Genomic DNA, 20,301 nt, shown 5'->3' with positions numbered 1-20,301 from the left:
TGCTTACCAGCCCCACTTGGGAGTTGATGACGCTGTCCTCTACCTGCTGCAACGAACCCATTCGCACCTGGATGGTGGTGGCAGCACTGTGAGAATCACATTCTTTGATTTCTCCAGTGCTTTTAACACCATTCAGCCACTGCTACTGGGTGAGAAGCTGCGGGTGATGGATGTCGACACTTCCATTGTCCATTGCCTAGATTATTGACTACCTGACAGGCAGGCCACAGTTTGTCCGTATGGGCAATGTTCTGTCTGATGTGGTGGTTAGTGATACAGGAGCTCCACAGAGGACTGTGCTGTCTCCTTTCCTGTTCACCTTATACACCACTGACTTTCAGCACAACACCGGGTCGTGTCACCTGCAGAAGTTTTCTAACGACTCGGCTGTTGTTGGGTGTATAAGTGAGGGACAGGAGGGGGAGTACAGGGCACTGGTGGACAACTCTGTGGAGTGGACTGGACAGAATCACCTGCGGCTGAACATCAGCAAGACCAGAGAGATGGTGATTGACTTTAGGAAGAAGAGGAAGACGGCTTCCCAACCTCTGCGCATTCTGGGACAGGATGTGGAGGTGGTGGAGGATTATAAGTACCTGGGTGTTACCATCAACCACCAACTGGACTGGAGATCTAACACTGAAGCTGTTTACAAGAAGGGGATGAGCAGACTTTACTTCCTGAGGAAGCTGAGATCCTTCAATGTGTGCAGCAAGATGTTGGAGATCTTTTATCAGTCTGTGGTGGCCAGTGTACTTTTCTTTGCTGTGGTTTGTTGGGGAAGCAGCATCAGAGCCAGCGACACCAATAGACTCAACAAACTCATTAAGAAGGCTAGCTCTGTGATTGGCTGTAAACAGGACACTCTGGAGGCTGTGGTTGAGAGGAGGACACTGAAAAAACTGTTAGCCATCATGGATAATCCAGTCCACCCTCTCCACCTCACACTGGTCAGACAGCGGAGTACCTTCTCCAAAAGGCTGCTTCAGGTTCGCTGTCGTAATAACAGATACAGGAAATCTTTCCTGCCACAAGCCATCACTTCACACAACAACTCTCTCACCTCTGCCTGACAGAGAGATCTCTGATCTCTACTGTTTTAACTATGTTTATAACATGTTTACATCTGCACATTTTAGGTTCTTTCAAGTCTATTTATCTATTTATATTACCTGTGGTTCTATTATTGCACACTCATATGTACTTTTTGGCTCTGTTATTGCACACTCATAAGTATTTGTTGGATCTGTTATTGCACATAGGAATTGTTTATCTCTTGTATAGTTGTATAGATATTATTGTTTACAGTATAGTTTGCACTGTGTATATACACTGTATATATCTTGATTATATCTATGTTATGTACAGAGTGTTTTTCTTTTTCTTTTGTTTTTTCTTTTCTTTACCATTGCTGCTGTGACAAAATAATTTCCCAGTCTGGGATCAATAAAGTAATTCTATTCTATTCTTTCGTTGGGTCAGATTGGTATTGGCTGCATCATTATAAAATACTCTGCTATTTTGAGATAGTTAAGATGAGCCTTTCTGTGCACACCTGTGAGCAGAGTGATAATTTCACAATCAAAGTTCCCTCCTGGTGACAGGATGAATGATGAAACAATGCCTAGAAAAGCACTAACCATGTTTCATGCTGTGTAATGGGCTTTTTGTTATATAATTGACTACCCCTGCTGTAACTATGGTCTTTAATACTCTGTATCATAGCTCCCTCCAGTGGTTGCTCACCATTGGTGCTAACTTTTATGAAGAAACTTTACACTTTGTCGTCACATTCAACTGAGAGAAAATAGGGACAGTCTGCAGAATCACATATGACCGCCTATGTTTGCACAGGAAGCAGCTGCACAGTCAGCATGCTTGGCTGCATTTTGACTGTATGAGTGTGTGTGTGTGTGTGTGTGTGTGTGTGTGTGTGTGTGTGTGTGTGTGTGTATTTGACCACAGAGGCATGTCCATGCACCTTCTTATCTATAGGTTTTACAGGGTGGGGCGATTTCATTTTGCTTGTGGGCTTTACAGTAACAATGACCTTTAGACAATACTTTTATAAACTGTGTTAGGATTGCATTGATATGAGTTTCTGATTAGCAATATTTACATTTTGTTCTTTGAGTATTTTTATACTTGAAAGGTTTCCAAACTTACAACTATTCAGTCTTTCTAGTCTAGAAAAACTGTGAGAAGTTAAAAAAAAAAAAAGATTACAATTGAGAAGAGGCGGAAACACAAGACAACCAAAAGCAGTGAGTTTTAATTGTTAACAGAAAAGGGGGAGGGGGGAGGAAAAGTTATGCATTCCACAGTTTGGAAGGAGAGGAGAAAAGCAGGCTAAAAGAGTATCTGCTGAATATTTATAATGTGTGCAGCTATACTGAGTATAGATGAAAAGATCCAATAAAAAATATTTGAATGATTTGTTAACTTCACTGCTCAAAAAGAGTAACAACACTAGACGGTGCTGTCAGTAGTGGAACAGGAAAGCATGACTGCACGAGACAGAAGTTTAAAAAAAAGACATAGACACTAGGGGAAGTCTGACCAAAGTACTCGGCCTCTTCCTGCCTGACGATCAGCTCAGGAAGTTGAGGCAGACACAGAGGGGAGGGCTGACACAGAGAAACATATTTTCCCTTTGCTTTTTAGTTTTTCCTTATTCAGTCTTGCTCCGATCTACGGGAGGAAGAGAAAGGGGGGCAGAGAGAAGGCGGAGTTTTTTTGATGGAGCTGAATAAGAGACAGAGACTTAGAGAGCAGACCGACACAAAGTCTGTGGAAATATGATGGAAGCCAGCATTGTTTCCAAGGACCCAGGGTGAGTTTGTGGGGGTCTGTGATAATGTGGCTGGGTGAAAATACAGTACAGGAACTGTATTCTGCCGAGGCAGGAGGGTGTTGTAACTGTTACAGAGGGGAGGGGGAGCCGGGGGGTCGAAAGTCATGGCAGCCAGAGAAGGAAAAACAGATGTGATGACTCACTGACTAATAAATAGGTCAGTAGCTTCTCAGTGTTTTCTCAGATCTTAATTTCATGTTGCCCCACCAAATGATATTTCTAATACATTAACTGCACAAAGAGAGTGATAAAAGTTGTGTTACAGAAATGCTGATATTTGGAGTTTATCTCCCTTGTATGTTAGATTGTGAGTGGTTGAAAGTTGCCATAGACCACTCAAAAAATGCAGAATTTGTGAGCATGTTTGAATTTAAACGTACACAACCAAGAGTTTGAATGTCAGATGAACATTTCCCACTTTACAGTATATCTGCCTACAACCTTAACATTTTAGACTATGTTTTGGTGATGACACATTTATTTTGTGTCAGTTACCATGATGAACTGGCAACACTGAATCTACAATGTAATGTCTTTATGTGTTATTTATTATTATCTAAAGCTTTAGATTGTTAAGGCTTTATTGCTGCATTTGTTGAGCCTTACAACATTTTATCCTTTAAGAAAAAGGTTAGAAAATTGACATAAAAACAAGTTATAGGCTTTTTACTTTGTCCATTTTGTTGTGGAAAAGCTAGTGAGTGCCAGGACAGGTGTTGCTTTTTTGTCATACTCTCAAGAGAAGGTGGTTATCCTAAAGGTCATCTTAGGCCAAACAAAATAGTCAGATCCTTTACACAAATAAATGTATGCTGCAGCATAAAAATACTCAATGTCAATATTTGAAAATACTGAATCGAAATAAAAAGCAATGCAAATAATGCCTCATTAAATACATATTTCAGCCACCTGCAACCCGCTATTAATCAGAATCATATTTTTTATGACCCACCTCCTGATCCACGGACTGAGATCTGAGCACACACAGAGGGACGTGGCTTGTGTGACAGGACTTGGAATTTGGACTTGGTTGGCTTTTGCGTTTTGGAGAGTGTTTTTTCCAAGTTCTGAGCACAATGGAAGATAAATACCAACCCTTTGTGCTGTGTGCCTCACTCTGCGCCCATATTATCCGCTGTTTAACTAGCAAAGGGGAGTTGCACTTGCGCCATGCATTTTAGACCAGGCACCATAGAACTTTGAAATTGGTCCCATTATTATTATTATAACATCTGACTATAATAATATGTGGTAAATATGAGCCTATAATGTTTGTCAATCAATGGTTATGAATATAATAGTCAAATATAATAAATTTCAGGATGTCTGTGCAAAGTGGTTTGAGGACAACTGCTATTTCTACTGCTATCCCAGATTTTGCAGACCTAACAGTTATCTTTCCCCATCCATGCAAGCGAGCATGACATGTTTAACACAGACAGGACTTCTGGGGCGCGTGCTGTACTCATGTGATTTTCTCAGGTTTTCAGGATATTTCTTCTGTATTGGGATGTTTTTGGGTTATTCATATTCTGGTTTGTATGTCGTTTAAAATCTTGAGATATGAAATCATTCAAGTAACAAATAGTGTTGAGGCTGATTCACCAAAATTACAAAGAAAAACACATTTCTCAGTTACTATAGTAGTATCTATCCATGCAGATAGTTTCAGAGATAGTATCCATGTAACTATGAAATCAACAGACATTAGTTTTAAAGGGACTACTTCAGAGATACTTTTACTTTTCTGTATATTACTGTACTCTTTGATGTTTTTACACCAGTGATTTACTGGCTATTAGAGCCCAAAATGGATCATGGGACTGACTAAAAGGAGTACTTTTTTTTCCTGCTCCAACACAAGTCTCAGCTGTAAGTAAAAAAACACATACTGAAGGCTGAATGGGCACACACAGCATATTACATCATTCTGCTTGTGCTAAAACACAAAATTTGCCATAAAACGTACAAACTTCTGTAATTGGGTTAGCGAGCTCACCCAAGCTTACAAAGGGGATAGCAAACAGTCTGAGCAGCAATGGAAGCAAATGTATTAAATCTAAAATTGACTCATGTAGTCACATTGTTTTCTTATTAGATGTCTGTATTTTGCACCAACTGCAAACACAGCATTTGAACTGACACTATTAAACTAATTTAATATCAACATGCTGTAGTATTAAATGAAGTGCCGACTCCATCTTGGTTTGACCTGCTTAGAGATCAAAGAAATATAGAACCTGTTGTCAGCTATTTAAAGTACAGTAAAAAACCACCCAACCACAACAGTGGTGCTCTCTGCCACCTGAAGGCAAAGTAAAGTCAGTCAGTTGCTAGTTAGAGCTTGATTCACACTGCAGCAAAATGTAGGCTAGCAATTTTTGCAACCAGACAAGCTGTTTAACACGTAGCATTTTAAATATATTGCATCATTGTCAAAGTACTGTTATTGTAGCATCTACCTATCTAGTTAGGACTACCTTTCCTATTCCCACATAACCACACTGGTTCCTCTGACAATTACCCTCTTCTCCTTTCCTGATGATAGACAGTCAGCTAAGAACAAGAGACAAAAACAGCCACTAGCCTAGGCCATGATAATTGGCTGTGCCAATACTGTATACATTCTGACCATTTAAAGGATAAGAAAAGGATACTGTGTATTTTCATGTTAAATCTTGTGAAAGGAAGACAACCAACAATGACCCGAGTAGTCAATATATAGTGTGTTCAGAGAAAGGAACGAAATAAATCAGACCTCTGTGGCAGCTGCAGGCCTGTAAAAACTCTGGAAATGGAAAGAACCAATCAGATGCCTTCATGTCTCGTCCTGCCCGCACCCCCCTCTGGATCATGACGTCCTCGTCACGTACTCCGGAGCAGTACAGCGTTTATGTTTGTTCACATAACATAAGTACAGTGCATAGGCTACTTGACTATTGTGACGTAAGCTATAGGTACAATAGAAATCTACTGTAGGCTGTTGTACATATGAAATGAAAAAAAGTACTCTGTTAATTAAAACATTTTATTTTTTAATTAATATTTGGTGATTTCTGTACATACAGTGCTCCCGAGACAGCGCTATACTGTATACTGTCCACTACAAACATGACGCTTCCCTCTAGCGTTTAATCTTCAAAGAGCAGCGGTTAAGATCACTGGCTTGCTGTCTCCCCCGGGACGACGACGCATGTTGGCCGGCGGAACACCTCTGGAGACAGGGCTGCTGCCTCTGAGACGACCCGCTCCTTCCGGAGCTTCACTTCTCTGAAAACATCGAGGCAAATTACTAAACAGCCGTCATTTGAGTAAACTAACCGCACGATGGGGATCTATACGGTTACTTTCTCGCATGAAAAAATATTAAAACTTAACTAGAAAAATTGTATTTCCTGCGAAAATACAGTGTGAATGCTGACGGCTGAAGTGATTTTGCAAAATCTGCTGAATGTGCTGGAAAACGCTTGCCTAATGCATAAAAAAATGCCTAAAACTATGAGAATGAATGGTCAAGAATTTGCAGAAAAAGCTGATTTTTTCAAAAGCTGAAAAGGAAGAAAGGCTGAAAAGTAATAGGTTGAAAGAGCTTAAAAAGCTGAAGATTTTGATAGTTGAACGGTTTCTATAGCTGAACATGAAGCTGAATGTTTTGATAGTTGAACAGTTTCTCTAGCTGAACATGAAGCTGAATGTTTTGATAGTTGAACAGTTTCTCTAGCTGAACATGAAGCTGAATATTTGAAAAAGCTGAAAATGTTGAAAAGCTGAAAATGTTGAAAAGCTGAAAAGGTTGAAAAGCTGAAAGTAATAGGCTGAAAGAGCTTAAAAAGCTGAACAGTTTGACAGCCAAACAGTTTCTGTAGCTGCACAGATGCTGGAGCAGTAGCAGAACCAAAGTTGAAAATGTCCCCATAAGAATGAATGGGAAAACACCTCCCAAACACCTGCAGGTTTAGAAAAAAGTGTAATGGTTATGGCCAAAATATGTATACAGTGAGTAACAGGAGACATTGCTGAACCATGTGATGTGTTTTTTATTTCTGTAGAGTGAAAAATGAGGGCACAACAGCGAGAGACAAAACCGGTACCGTCTGGTCCACTCCAGAAATTTAGGCTCAAAATTAACATTGCGCCTTATGGGGGAGTTGCTGGAGTGCTTGTCGCTCGAGGGCTTCTACAGCCAAAAGTTTAAGTTGCACATCTGAAATAAGATGATCATATGAAAGCCAACAAGATTTCCTACATTTCTATGTATATATTGTCTATGTGAAGTAAAAGATGTGGGACCCAAATCAAGCTGAAGAGAGTTTTTTCTAAAGTTTTTGCAGCTGCTCTCCACTCTAGCGATGATGTCGCCCACTCTAGCTCACGCAATACACACCCATTATAAACCCAGAAGAGGAGCTAAAACTCCTTCAAACTAAAACTGTGATAATTTCAAAACCGTAAAAGATTTTCAAAAACTGAAACACCCGTTCAATAGTTCAAGGTTTTGTGGATAGTTTAAAGTTGGAATGGTGTCTCTAGCTCAAAGTATGAGGGAGCATAAGAGGTTGAAAGTGGATGAGTTTTGAGGATTTTCCCATTTGTTTCCATATTAAATTTTTTTTTGAAAAAGCTGAATATTTGAAAAGGTTGAAAAGTTAAAAGGTTGAAAATTACAAGGCTGAAAGAGCTTAAAAAGCTGAACATTTTGATAGTTGAATGGTTTCTATAGCTGAACGTATGCTGAAGTAGTAGCAGAATGAAATTTGAAAAAATCCCCATAAGGATGAATGGGAAAAAATTTTGGTTTTAGTTTTGAAAAAGCTGAATATTTGGAAAAGTTGAAAAGTTAAAAAGTTGAAAAGAACAAGGCTGAAAGAGCACAAATAGCTGAACATTTTGATAGTTGAACGGTTTCTATAGCTGAACGTGTGCTGAAGTAGTAGCAGAGCGAAATTTGAGAAATTCCCCATAAGGATGAATGGGGAAAATTTTGCAGAAAAAGCTGAATATCTCAAAAAGTATAAAAGATAGAAACGCCAAATTGACACGCCATCATGTCCTTAATGAGCTGAACATTTTGATAGTTAAATGGTTTCTGTAGCACAAAATTTGTAGGAGTAGTAGCGAGCCAAAAAACGTACAGAAGAAGAATAAAAAGAAAAAGTTTAATAAATTCCAGAAGAACAATAGTGTGAATGCTTTGAAGCATTCACACTAATAAAGTGACATATTAACAGCGCTACAGCGGAAAATAAAACAGCTTTGCACCTGTTTTACAACTACAGCTGCCAGTCGCCACGAAATGCATTCTGGGAAACTTGCATACTGCAGTGTGAACGGCGTCGGTCTGCTGAACTAGCATACTGAATCCCACATTCAGTATGCAGTATACAGTATATACTAACACAGTATGTAGTAGGCAGTACGGTAGTATGCGGTTTCGAAAACAGCCAATGTTAGCAAGAGAGAACAATGGCAGAGAAAATGGAGCCAAAAGTAGCACTTCCAGGAGTGATGCAGAGGTTGCTGTCTTTCTGTTGGACAGGTAATTATTTGTTTTGCTTCGGGGGGATTTGTTATTTTCGTGAAATATGTAACGTTAGCCAACTTAGCTACTTTTGTAGCTTGTATTAGCCCAATGCTAACAGCTCTCTTTTTTTAATTTTTTTATTACACACATAAACAAACATATATACATTCATACAATAAACAGACAATAAACAAACAACAAAAAACATATATATATATATATATATATACATACATATATACAGATATATACATAGATGGGGTATTAGCAAATCATATAATTGTTTTTAATAATTTATAATATTCCAAGGTTCTTATAGCTTTTCTGTCTTTCATATTTTTAAGTAGCTGCATGTAATATCTGGTTTCTATTTTAAATTCATAAAAATGTGTTTTTTTAGATGACCATTTGAGTTATGGTTCCATTTAACTACTTCACTGAACTGCTGCACCTTTTATATAATGTCTGAATTGCAGATTTAAAATAAGAGCCAAAGCCAAAAAAGTCCAAGGTATTAAACAAGAAAGAGTGTTCTATGGTATCAAAAGCTTTATAGTAATCTATGAATAGTATATGGCTATTGTCATCAATAAATTCATGGTAGTCAATTAAATCAAGAATAAAAACGAACATGTCTACCACTCATAAATCCAGACTGGCAATCATCAATAATTGTTTGCAGACAAGGTTTGAGCCTTTGAGCAAAAATAAGTGATAATAACTTAAGATCCTGATCACACACACGTTTCTGTTCTTCATCTATTCGTTTTACATCCCTATCTATAGAACTGAAAAATGAGAACAAGTCACATAAATTAACTTTTTTCTTATACAGGTTTTCATAAAAATTCTTGACAAAATTAGATATTTCCCTGGCGTTGTCTGTAATCTGGCCATTGGTATTTAATTTAATTATTGAGGAGGTTTCTGCATTTCTTTTTTCCAAATTGAAAAAATATTTTGTGTTCTTTTCACCTTCCTCCATCCATTTTCTTCTAGATCTTACAAAGGCCCCCTTTGCTTTATCTTCATAGATCTGATCTAGTTGTAATTGTAATGTAATCAAATTTTCTCTATCTTGTTGATTTATATCTGGATTTTCATATATCATAATTATCTTTTTTGTTATATTATCCTCCATTATCCGTTTGTCTTTTGCCATTTCTTTACCTCTGTGGGTTGCTAGTCTTCTAATTTGATATTTCAGAAATTCCCATTGCTCTCGCAAGGAGTTCAGTGCTTTATTTTTGTTTTAATTGTTTATCTTCTAAGAGAGTGTTATTTAATTTCCAATAACTTGTCCTAAGCCTTTGATCCTGATCTTTTGTGTTATTAAGATTAACTGAGATATATATCAATTTATGGTCTGTAAGTACAGAGGGCTCAATATAAACATCCATAACTTCTTTCTCCATAACTGTAGATATCAACCAAAAATCTATTCTTGACTGTTTGCTCAAGTCTTTTGTTTGCCATGTAAACTGACTCTTGTCAGGATTTCTATACCTCCATATATCAAAGCAATTTAAATAAGAGCACAATACATCAATTTCTGCAGTTTTATCAACTCTCACCGGACGTGGTGGCAGACAGTCCAAAAGTGGATCTTTAATGGAGTTCCAGTCTCCTCCAAGGATTAGTTTGGCACTGGCCTTAGAAATGAACAAATTTCTTCTTCAAATAAGGCTTGGTTTCTGGAGCTGTTATTTGTACCATAAATATTACCCAATACGAAAATGGTGTCCATAAATTTCACAGCCAAAACAATCCACCTTCCAAACACATACATTTTATTCTTCAAAACTTTTCCTTTAAAATTCCCTTTTAGAATGGCTACACCTGCTGAATTATTGTTGCCATAAGACATCCAAATGTCCTCTCCCCATTGCTGCTTCCAAAATTTGTAATCAGTCACTAAAGCATGGGTCTCTTGTAACAAATAAAAATCAGCTTTAAATTATTTACAGAAAAGAAAGACAGCTTTCCTCTTTAAATTGTCTCGGATACCCCTAACATTCAATGAGAACAGTGATAGGGACAGTGTCGCTCACACACACACACACACACTCCGAGAGAGAAATAAAAGAAAAAAGAAAGGGATTTTTAACACCTACTTTAACGGCCTATTTTAATGTTATACCTGATTTATGACAAGTCTTCTCTTACTTGCTGTCATCCATCATATCGCAGTTCCTTCCCATCGATTATGGCTTTGGCCCCCCTGAAGAAAGCTTTCTTTCCCTCGTGCTGCCTCAATGTGGGGCCACAGTTTGTTTCTAGTCTCTTTGTCCCTTGATGTCAAGTCCCCTCCGAATCTGATTTTCCTAGATGTGAGATAGTCCGCGTTCTTGGCGCTTTTCCAAACCATCTCTCTGGTTGCTCTGGAAGTAAAACGTGTGATGACTGGTCGTTCTTTATCGTCGGTTCTTCTTCCTACCCTGTGGCTGACGTCTATGTGGAGATGGAGAAGATTCCCCAGCTCTGGAGCAATTGCCCGGCAGATGTCCATCACCCGCTGCTTGACGTCTTCTCCCTCTTGCCCTGGAAGTCCGTAGAGTCTCAAGTTCCAGCGCCTCTGGTAACGTTTAGCATCGTTCACCTTGTCCTCCAACTCAGAGATCCTTTTTTCATGGTCAGTAGTTACCTTCTTCACAGTGGTTACATCTCTTTTCATATCCTGAATTTCTTTGAAGAGGAACTCTGCATTTTCCTTCAAGGCTTCGATACTTGCTGCGTTGTGTTGAATTAACTTCTCCAGGCCATCTGCTTTCTTTTCCAGACTGTCAGCTCTTTCGTCTATTTTTTTTCCCAGCAGCTTTATGATAGTGTCCTGTACCTCAGCCAGAGTTGGCTCGGATCTCACTTTCTTCGATTCGGGAGTGTTCGGCATGGAGTCGGGTAACGGCACACATTCAGGGCTTTGAAGGTGTGTATAGGAATGTAAATCCGTATGACTGACTTCCATCTCTGCCCCAACCGCAGGAATATTGCTACTTAGGATAGTGAAGAGGTTTCTGTCCACCTTGACTGTACAAAGTCTTCCTCTATCATTTCCTCTTCTCCCAGCCATGATGGTGGCTGTCGGCGTCCCAGGTGTTGTCACTCACCAGGTTAATTAACGCTGGCAGAGATTGTCTTTTTCTTTTTTTTTCCAGAGGCTTGCCTTCGCTAAAAGTTGAGATAATCTGTTTCCAACTCTCAGATTAAGTCTTGATGTTGTTTAGAGATGCCGCTTATAGTTGGTATAACCTATAAATCAATCTTTAGGTGTTAAAAATCGGAGCTCTCTCAGTCGCGTGCCTCTACAGCCTGATTTATGCTTCTGCGTCGCGGCGACGGCGTAGCTACGTCGTCAACGCAGACCCCTACGCGGACCCTGCGCCGTAGCCTGACGTGCGCCTCCAAAAAATCCTGACTATGGGTCACGTCGACGCGTCGAGACGCGAACAGCAAGGACTGTGATTGGTCCGCTCAGAACGTCATTTCCAGCAGTTGCTTTTCCGGTCAACAGTATAACAACACCGCCATTTTTAAAGTTTTTGTGGTACGAGCGGCACGAAAAAAATGGACCAGGCACCCCCCTAGCGGCTTGGCGGTGAATTGCAGAACAACGCGTTCCCTCGACACAGAACTAAGAATGCTCAATGATGGCGTAGGGTCGACGACGTAGCTACGCCGCCGCCGCGACGCAGAAGCATAAACTAGGCTTACGACGTTGCTAACGGCTCTCCTCTGCCCTGCTGACGGACTGTCTGATGCACGTTCAAGTTTGTGGGGGCGGGGCTTTGGACGGAGCACTGACGGGAGGGGGAGAAGGGGATGGAGCTTTGAGAAGGTGCCACTTTCAAATCTTGCTAGCTCTCCAACATTACCAACTATACCTTTAACATGGCCTCACTATGTCTAATGTGCAATGCATCACTTGACATGAAAAACCCACAGAGAATTATCCCCAACTCTTTCAAGACCCTCTCAACTCTTTTCATACATTCAATTGTTTTTTAGCTAATTGTTTTGGTGTTACCCACTGCATTCATCAATGTTGTTTCCAGCAGTTAAAGGTAGATGTTTTCGGTGAAAAAGCTGAAAAAATGTTACAGCATCAGATAAAATGCAGTTAGTGTTGTGCCCTGAAAAGGGGAGTGAATGAATGAAACGTATCAGACACGATGCTTCTCTTCTGGCAGCTTCATTCAGAATTTATTATTTACAAAATTATACTCACAAATAGTATCAGGTTAGAAAAACATAAAATGTTCAGATAATCAATAAACAATGTTTCAAAGATCAAAATTATATGTAATTGCAATAAACCAAATAATATCCAATAGTAAGCACTTTAGCCTTTTTGACAGTTAATTTATACTATAAACAACAACATCCATTACTAACCATACACATAAACAGTTAGTTATGCACACAACATGCGCTGTGTCTGCGGTCACATGACGCTCTGTGCCGGCCAGGGGGCAACGGAGTTTAGTTAGCTACTAGTTAGCATCTCAATTAGCGCCACTCCAAAACCCGAACATTAATGCCCAGAGCCCAGTTTTTCAAAAGTAATACAGTGGATTTTCGGATCACGGATTGGATCAAATCTTGGAAAGATGTTTTTCAAAGGCGGGATTCGGCGGAAGAGGGATTCCGGATAAGATCAGATCATGTAATCCTTACATTTGATCTGGATCAAACCTGCCCTTTCGGTTTCTCAAAACTTTGAACTCTATTTGGGATCTATTTGATCCCAAACAGTTTTTTTTTTAAGTGAATGATAAAAAAAAAAAATCAATGTTTACTGATGATATATACATTTCTTCATATGAATACAAATTATTCATCAAGACAGTGACCATGGATATAAAGAAAATCTATGAAGCATGTCACATCTAATGAGATGTTAAAGAAAAAAAAATGAAAAAGATCTCAAAGCTATCAGCTGTCGAATAAATGTCACTGTTGCTCACAGCTCTATGATTCCACAGTATATCAATGACAACAAAAAAATATACTCAGTCATTCAGTAGACTAATTAAAAGTAATTTCTCACAATTGCATCTCTAATTGCATGTCCAGTGTGTCCTTCATTTGGTAAGAACCCTGGTGGCTGTTGTGGTTCTACATCAGGCTCAGGTCGATGGCTGGTGGCGATGTTATGTAAAACAACACAGGCAAAGATTATGTTGCATGCTACCCTGGGTTGTACGCGCAAGTAGTTTAGACACGCAAACCGTCTCTTCAGGACTCCGTTGCTCAGGTGTGTCTGCTCAGGTGTGTTTGCAACTGGAAAAGGGGTCATTAGCCATGGTAGGAGTGGATACGCGCTGTCTCCCAATAGTATGCCATTTGGTCGGTGGGATTGAAACTGTCTGTATAGTGCACTCTCTCTTAGAATGCATGCATCATGAACTGGCCATTTCACAACACAGTTGGTGATTATGAGGTCGGCGTTTCCCACAAGTTGGATGTTGATGCTGTGCCTCCCCGTTCGATTGACATACTCCCACTCCCTTTCACAAGGTGCTTGGATATGCACGAGTGCAATCAATAGCACCAATAGTGCTAGGCATGTTCCCCATTTGAAAAAACTTAGACTTAGTCTGAGCTGTCTGGTCATCCTTGGGACAGGAAACAAATTGATTGATCAGACTGCCCAGTGCTACTGACACCCTCACCACATTACTCACAGTTGATTTTCTCACTCCCATATTGTCACCAATTACTTGGTGGAAAGTCCCACATGCTGAACGCAAGCGCAGAACGATTAAGCACTGTTCCTCCACGGATAAAGCATGACTCCTTTGGGTTTGGCGTTGGAGTGTTGGCCTGACAAGATCTGCAATGTACTTAATGTCATCTCTCCCAGAGCGAAAACGTGCATACAGTTCTTCTGATGTGTATTGCTGAAGTGGTTTGGCATGCTCAGCATACACCCTTTCAAGGTACCTTCTCCTACGGTAACAATGAACAATACCCGCCATGTGGATGCCTCTGTATGCTAGGAGAAATGGGTGCAAAGACATGATGTGTTTAACTGGTCTCACCCATTAACAAGCAATGAGCTGAGTGGTGTAAGCCTAATTGAACACAAGCCTAAGCAATCATCCTCAAGGCTTTATAAGGTCAGTGTTGGCTACACCAAACAGTTGGAACCATGGACTCAAAAGGCCTAATTTCAGTGTGGCAGAAACCTGTGCACTGCTGGAAGGTGTTCAGGGCAATTTTGCATCGATAGTAGGAGGTTTCAGCTCTGCAAAGGGTGGAGAAGTAACCAAGAAATGAAAAGACAACATTTGGGAGGACATTACCAATCATGTCAATGCCACTGGGTCTGGCCAGAAGAGGACAATAAAACAAGTGATGTTGAAAAAAGTGCATATGGAGATACAACTCCTAAAGGAAGAGATGAAAAGAGCTGGTATCTGTCCTGTGAATGATTTTTGAGGATAGTATTTTTTGTTTTGTTTTGTTATTTAACGAAAGAAAAAAAGAAAAAAAGAATAAAATAAGGACTGTAAAATGTTTGTTTATTACACTGTTTCTGTTTCCTAAAATTAAAACAAACAATGGCTATTTGTGACCACCGGTATTTTGCCTACCTGTTGTTCTTTGCTAAGCCAGTAGGCTACACTGTTGGTTCCATTTAAGGCTCTGGTAAACAGGATTTGGTAATCTTGAAATGTGGTATTTGGATCACAGTGATCCAATCCAATGTTCCTTTAAAAAACTGGCATAAAAGTAAGATGGATCAGGTGATCCTGGATAGCAAAACATGGGATTTCCAAATCCAGATCAATTTGATCCAGACTAAAATGTTTGAAAAACTGGGCCCAGAACACCACACTCAGTCGGCACATCAACAAAACATCATCTCGAACATATTTTACCCTTCTGATAACATCAACTCTATAAATACTCTATACATTCTATACCTGAAAAGGGGAGTGAAATGAAACGTATCGGACACAACGCTTCTCTTCTGGCAGCTTCATTCAGAATGAGGCACCATGGACAGAGCGCTCCCCCTTTCGACCTCTGCAGGCATAATAATCGATCACAGGGAGTCAAAAGGATCAACAGATGAGCACAGGTTAATTCAACTTCTGACAGGCATAACTAATCGATCACAGGGAGTCAAAAGGATCAACAGATGATCACAGGTTAATTCAACTTCTGACAGGTAAGTATCTTTATGCCATTAATTTTTAACTCTGTTAAATAAACTTCTTTGACAGGTAAGTATCCTTATGCCATTCGTTTTTAACTCTGTTAGTTCAACTTTTTAACATGCATATGGCTGTATTCATTGCTTTTTAAACAACTGTTTGTTTTTTTTACATAAAATCAATCTATCACTCACTCTGCTGCTAAATTAGATGTTGTCCCGACATCTCAACATTTATGAACCAAGAGTCCTCAACATAATGATAAGTATGGATGTACTGCTGATACATGACCCTACTGAATTTGGTGATGTTTTCTCTTCAGTTAGACAGTCTCTTTCTGTACTGACCAGTCCACACCTGTGTCATGCCTAGTACCTCTGCATAAGTATAGGTTGGTAAATGTGATATGGATTTGTCCACATTGGCTGAACTTCCCTATACAGTACAGGCTGATACTGGTAAAGCATTTCATTTGCATGTGCTGCACTATAACATGTTGGAGTCCCAAGTTGGTCATAGGTGAAGATTTTAGGAGCTCTTCTTTCTCTCCTCTGCAAGTCATGTCTTTATTCCCTGTCGTCCTCACCTGAATCTGGATACAGGAATTCTGGAATCTCGTCCTGTGTTTCTCCCTCTGGTTGTAGATCCTCACTCTGATCATCTTCTTCTTGCAGCACATTCTCCTGCTGTATCTCAGGCTCATTTGTGTTTGTTAGGAGTCTTTCTTCAAACACTGGCTCATCAGTGCTCAACACTGATGTTTCCTGGTCATCCTCTTGTGTGTCGTCATGCTCCATGGTCATTTCTGCGCTGGGCACTTGAGACTGTATTGCTGGCTTGTAATAGTACCCACTGTTATGTGTGCCCAGGTAGCAGTACCTGTATGTGTGTCCTTTGTCTCCGCCCTGCTCTGCCAGAGCTCAGGTGATAGCAATCACCTGAGCAGGTTAAAAGGAGGCAGCAGCGGGGCGGCTCTCTCTCTCTCGACAGGTGTGGTGCTGGAGGAGGGAGGCAGCGCTGGCCGCGCAGTCCTTTTGTTGTTGTTTGGTTTTCAGTTCCCTGGTCTGTTAGAGTGCCAGGGCTTTATTATTTTTAACTTTGGGTTTGAGTTCCTGGTAGTCCTGTTTTCGTCCCTTTTTTGTTTTCTTCCTATAGGTTAGTTGTTTTTGGTTAGGTAGGTGTAGTTGGGAGGGATCCCGGATGCGACGGTCGTGGCAGGCTGGTCTGGGGTCTCCTCTCTCTTTTGTTAATTTTTGCCGGGAACTCCTGTCCCTTTTTGTTTTGTTTGGGGTTATTTTTCTTATCAGGGTTTGAGTTCGGCTACGGCCGTTTGTTTACTTTCAATAAACATCTACATTTGAATTGACTGCATTGAGTCGGCGTCCTATATGTTACTGGCCTTCTTGTGTTCGAGCCTGTGTTTTCTTGTTTATTTTAGGGCCGTAACATATTTGGGGGCTCGTCTGTTTCATGTTGGGTCTTCTCGTTTGTGGACTCCAACCGTGAGTGCCGGTGTTTGTCTACAGGTTGTGCAAGTAGTACCTGAGTGACTTTGTGGTGTGCCTTTGTTGTTACCGACACGTGGTTTTCTTTGGCTTGTTTGTTGTGATTGTTGCGCAAGCTGTGTCGTCGTGAAGAGTGTGTTGGCACTGTCGTTCATGGTACTGTTTGATTTGCTGTGTGCTTACAACCTGTGGTCTGGTGTGTTTTGGTCTAGCCGGTGTGGGTTTTTTTTCCGCGTTATTATGGAGTTTAATGCCGAGGAATTTGTCGCTCATCCGACACTGGAGGAGTTTCATTCTTGCACTAAAGAACATTTAATTTCTTTGGCCAGTTTCCTTGAAATCCCTGTGTCTAAGCAGATGAAGAAGCAGGCTATTAAAGCTGAACTCCCGTCTGTATTGTTTAAAAAGGGTCTTCTTCTGAGTGAAGCGACTGTGAAGGGTGCGGGTGCAGGCTCAGATGTGGGTGAAGCGGTCCGTCTCAAGGAGTTGGAGATTGAGATGCACCGTTAAGATTTGAGAGAGAAGGAGTTGAGTTATGATATGGAGTTGCGGAAGATGGAGGAAGAAATATTTGCCGTATTCATCATCTTCTTCTTCCTCTTCCAGATTTTCATTTTCTGTGGCTGTCTTTGTCAATCTTTTCTTTTGCTTGGATGACTCTTTTGGCTGGGTCTCTAAGGGTAAGTGATCACACGGTAGCAACAGATTGCGATGTATGACTCTTGACCTTCCTCTTCCCTGCTCAGGTTTAACTTCATAGACTGGGGTGTATTCTCCAACCTGGCATGTTACAACATGAATGTTCTCTTCCCAGTGATTACGCAGTTTTCCAGTGCCTCCTCTAGGTGTCAGATTTCAAGGACAAGGACGCGGTCACCTGGGCGCAACACTGAGCTTCTCACTTTCACATCATAATGTCTTTTGCTTCTCTCGGTTGACTTCTTTGCATTCTCTTGTACTATTCCATATGCTTCCTGCATTTCTCGCTTCCATTTCTTCATGTATGCTCAATGGTCTGTTTTTCCTGTCTCTGAGGTGAGTCCAAACAGGAGATCAATGGGTAACCTTGAAGACCTTCCAAATAGAAGGTAAACAGGGGAGAAGCTTGGTACCTCACATCATGTGCAGTTATATGCATTAGAGATGTTCAATACCATTTTTTCCCTCCCGATACCGATTCCGATACTTATGCTGTGGGTATCGGCCGATACGAGTACCGATACCAATACCAGTGTGTTATAAAAAAATATATATATCATACTACGCCTGCATGACTGTGATATGATTATCATTGTGGTTAAACCCTTTGTATGTAAATGAAAGCCAATTATTTTTAAATAGAACAGTATAAAGCCAAATTCAGCACAGAGCAGACAGGAAGTCAGACACGAAATAATAACATGACATCCGGTTAATTTTCGAAATAAAACACTCCGCGTTGATACAAGCACAAAAACCTCAAATAAGAGACAAATACAACAATACCCAAATTGTTGGGTGCATCAAGTAACTCAGAGACATCTCTTAACTTCTCATGTGGTTAACTTTTTAACATGCATATGGCTGTATTCATTGCTTTTTAAACAACTGTTTTGTTTGGTTTTTTTTACATAAAATCAATCTATCACATTAGCAGCGAGCTGGTGAATGTAATGGAGATTGTAGCAGCTAAAGAGACAGATTTCTTTGTCTGGAGATGGTGGAGAACAAAACTATTGACTATTACCCAAGTATTTTAAATATGTGTAAATTAGGGCTGTCAATCGCTTAAAATATTTAAGCGCAATTAATCGCATGATTGTCCATAGTTAACTATTGATTAATTTTTTTATCTGTTCTAAATGTACCTTTTAAGGGATATTTTTCAAGTTTCTAATACTCCTATTATTATTGTAACAATCCAAAACAATGACAAATACTGTCCAGAATATTCTCCAGAATAACCTCAAAAGTACTGCACGCTCAAAAATATGCTGAAAGCATAACATGGCAAACTCAAGCCCAACAAGCAACAACGGATGGGCATATTGATCTGAATGTAACATTACTTAGTAATACTGACACAATGTAGTGTCCAACTTTACACTTAAAGGTTAACTAAACAATGTTAATCAGCCTGCAAGCTGTAGTACCCCTTTAGCTATCGCTGTTGAAAGTTTATTGCATGTAGAGCTGTCCAGGTGTCTCCGTTGCAAACTGTCCTGCGTGGTCTGCCTTTGGCGATGGGGAGGAGGGCTCTCTGCATCAGCTGTGTGCTTGGCCAGTGAGTGGTATTTGAGGTAAACTCAATTCACATCGACAATAAATGCAAATAACTTTGTTCTTGTCAAGAGAACCATCTGGCAGGACTTTGAACCTGAACTTGCCATTCAAAAGAACCTTTTCTTTATCCAATTCTGGTCAAGGAGGTTTGTTTCTGTTTGCCATCCACAACGTTACCGCTGGGGTCGGCAGCAATAATAAATAATTTGGATTCCAACTGCAAATTTACAACTTTTAAGAAGCCTAACCACGCTGTACTACTTTTATACTGTTAATTTGAAAGACACTACAACTTTGATTCAAAGTAACAACACAAATTTTTCTATACATCAAAAACCAAACTTCAGTTAAAGCTATGGTCTACAATTGAAAGATTTATCATTATTATTAACATTATTTAGATGGTGGTTATAGCCCAATAGTACGACCTACACAATGTGAAGAGTAAAAGGAGCCAAATAAATCCATTCTCTCTAGCGCCTGCAAAACTGCAAAGAAATTGACCAATAGGATCCAATAGGGACCGGATGGCTCCTATTGGATCAATTTTCCGATCCAATCCCCTCGCTCACTCTCCTGCTCACATCTGGTCCTGACCCACTTCTGCATTTGAAACTACAAGGAGACAAAAGGTTTGTTTTGCCCTGAGCAGTTCAGCGGCCTCTGCTTGCCCCACCGACAAAGAGTCAAAGAAAGCGAAAGTCTGTCACTAAAAAGACACAAAGCGGAGATGTGAAATAAAGAGGGCTCAAACCCGAATAAATATTGGGTCATCATTTGAACGGTGGCGAAAGGTCCGTGAAGATATGGACCCGATGCTGATAGAGCGGAGTTTATGTTGAACAGGTAATCTTTCGTCTTTATTGTGGATGTTGTGACACAGATAACTTTCATGCCGATGCTGGCTTATGACTGTGAAAGCTGCTGTTAGTTTTTTTCTGTGTGATTAGACGGTGTCGAAACAATGTTTGTCTCTGCAGTATTGTCAACACTTGT

At 40.1% G+C, this 20,301-nt stretch overlaps 1 protein-coding gene and 1 pseudogene across 2 annotated transcripts in view; one reads left to right on the top strand and one right to left on the bottom strand.

The window, feature by feature from the left end:
- Window positions 1-2,637: 2,637 nt before the first annotated feature.
- rin3 (Ras and Rab interactor 3) overlaps window positions 2,638-20,301 on the top strand; it is a 57,157-nt gene continuing 39,493 nt past the window's right edge. The window contains exon 1 of the mRNA XM_084382081.1: window positions 2,638-2,833. Coding sequence (XP_084238207.1) covers window positions 2,799-2,833 — 35 coding nt within the window. The 5' untranslated portion in view covers window positions 2,638-2,798. The remainder of the gene's footprint in view (window positions 2,834-20,301) is intronic.
- On the bottom strand, window positions 13,405-14,353 carry LOC311273544 (putative nuclease HARBI1; annotated as a pseudogene). The gene has a single exon. The product of its transcript is annotated as a putative nuclease HARBI1 (transcript).

The sequence above is a fragment of the Pagrus pagrus genome, assembly GCF_965226575.1.
Source record: "Pagrus pagrus genome assembly, chromosome: 18".
NCBI lineage: Eukaryota > Metazoa > Chordata > Actinopteri > Spariformes > Sparidae > Pagrus > Pagrus pagrus.
The sequence above is the reverse complement of the archived record's forward strand: the minus strand, read 5'-3'. Positions and strand labels throughout refer to the sequence as shown.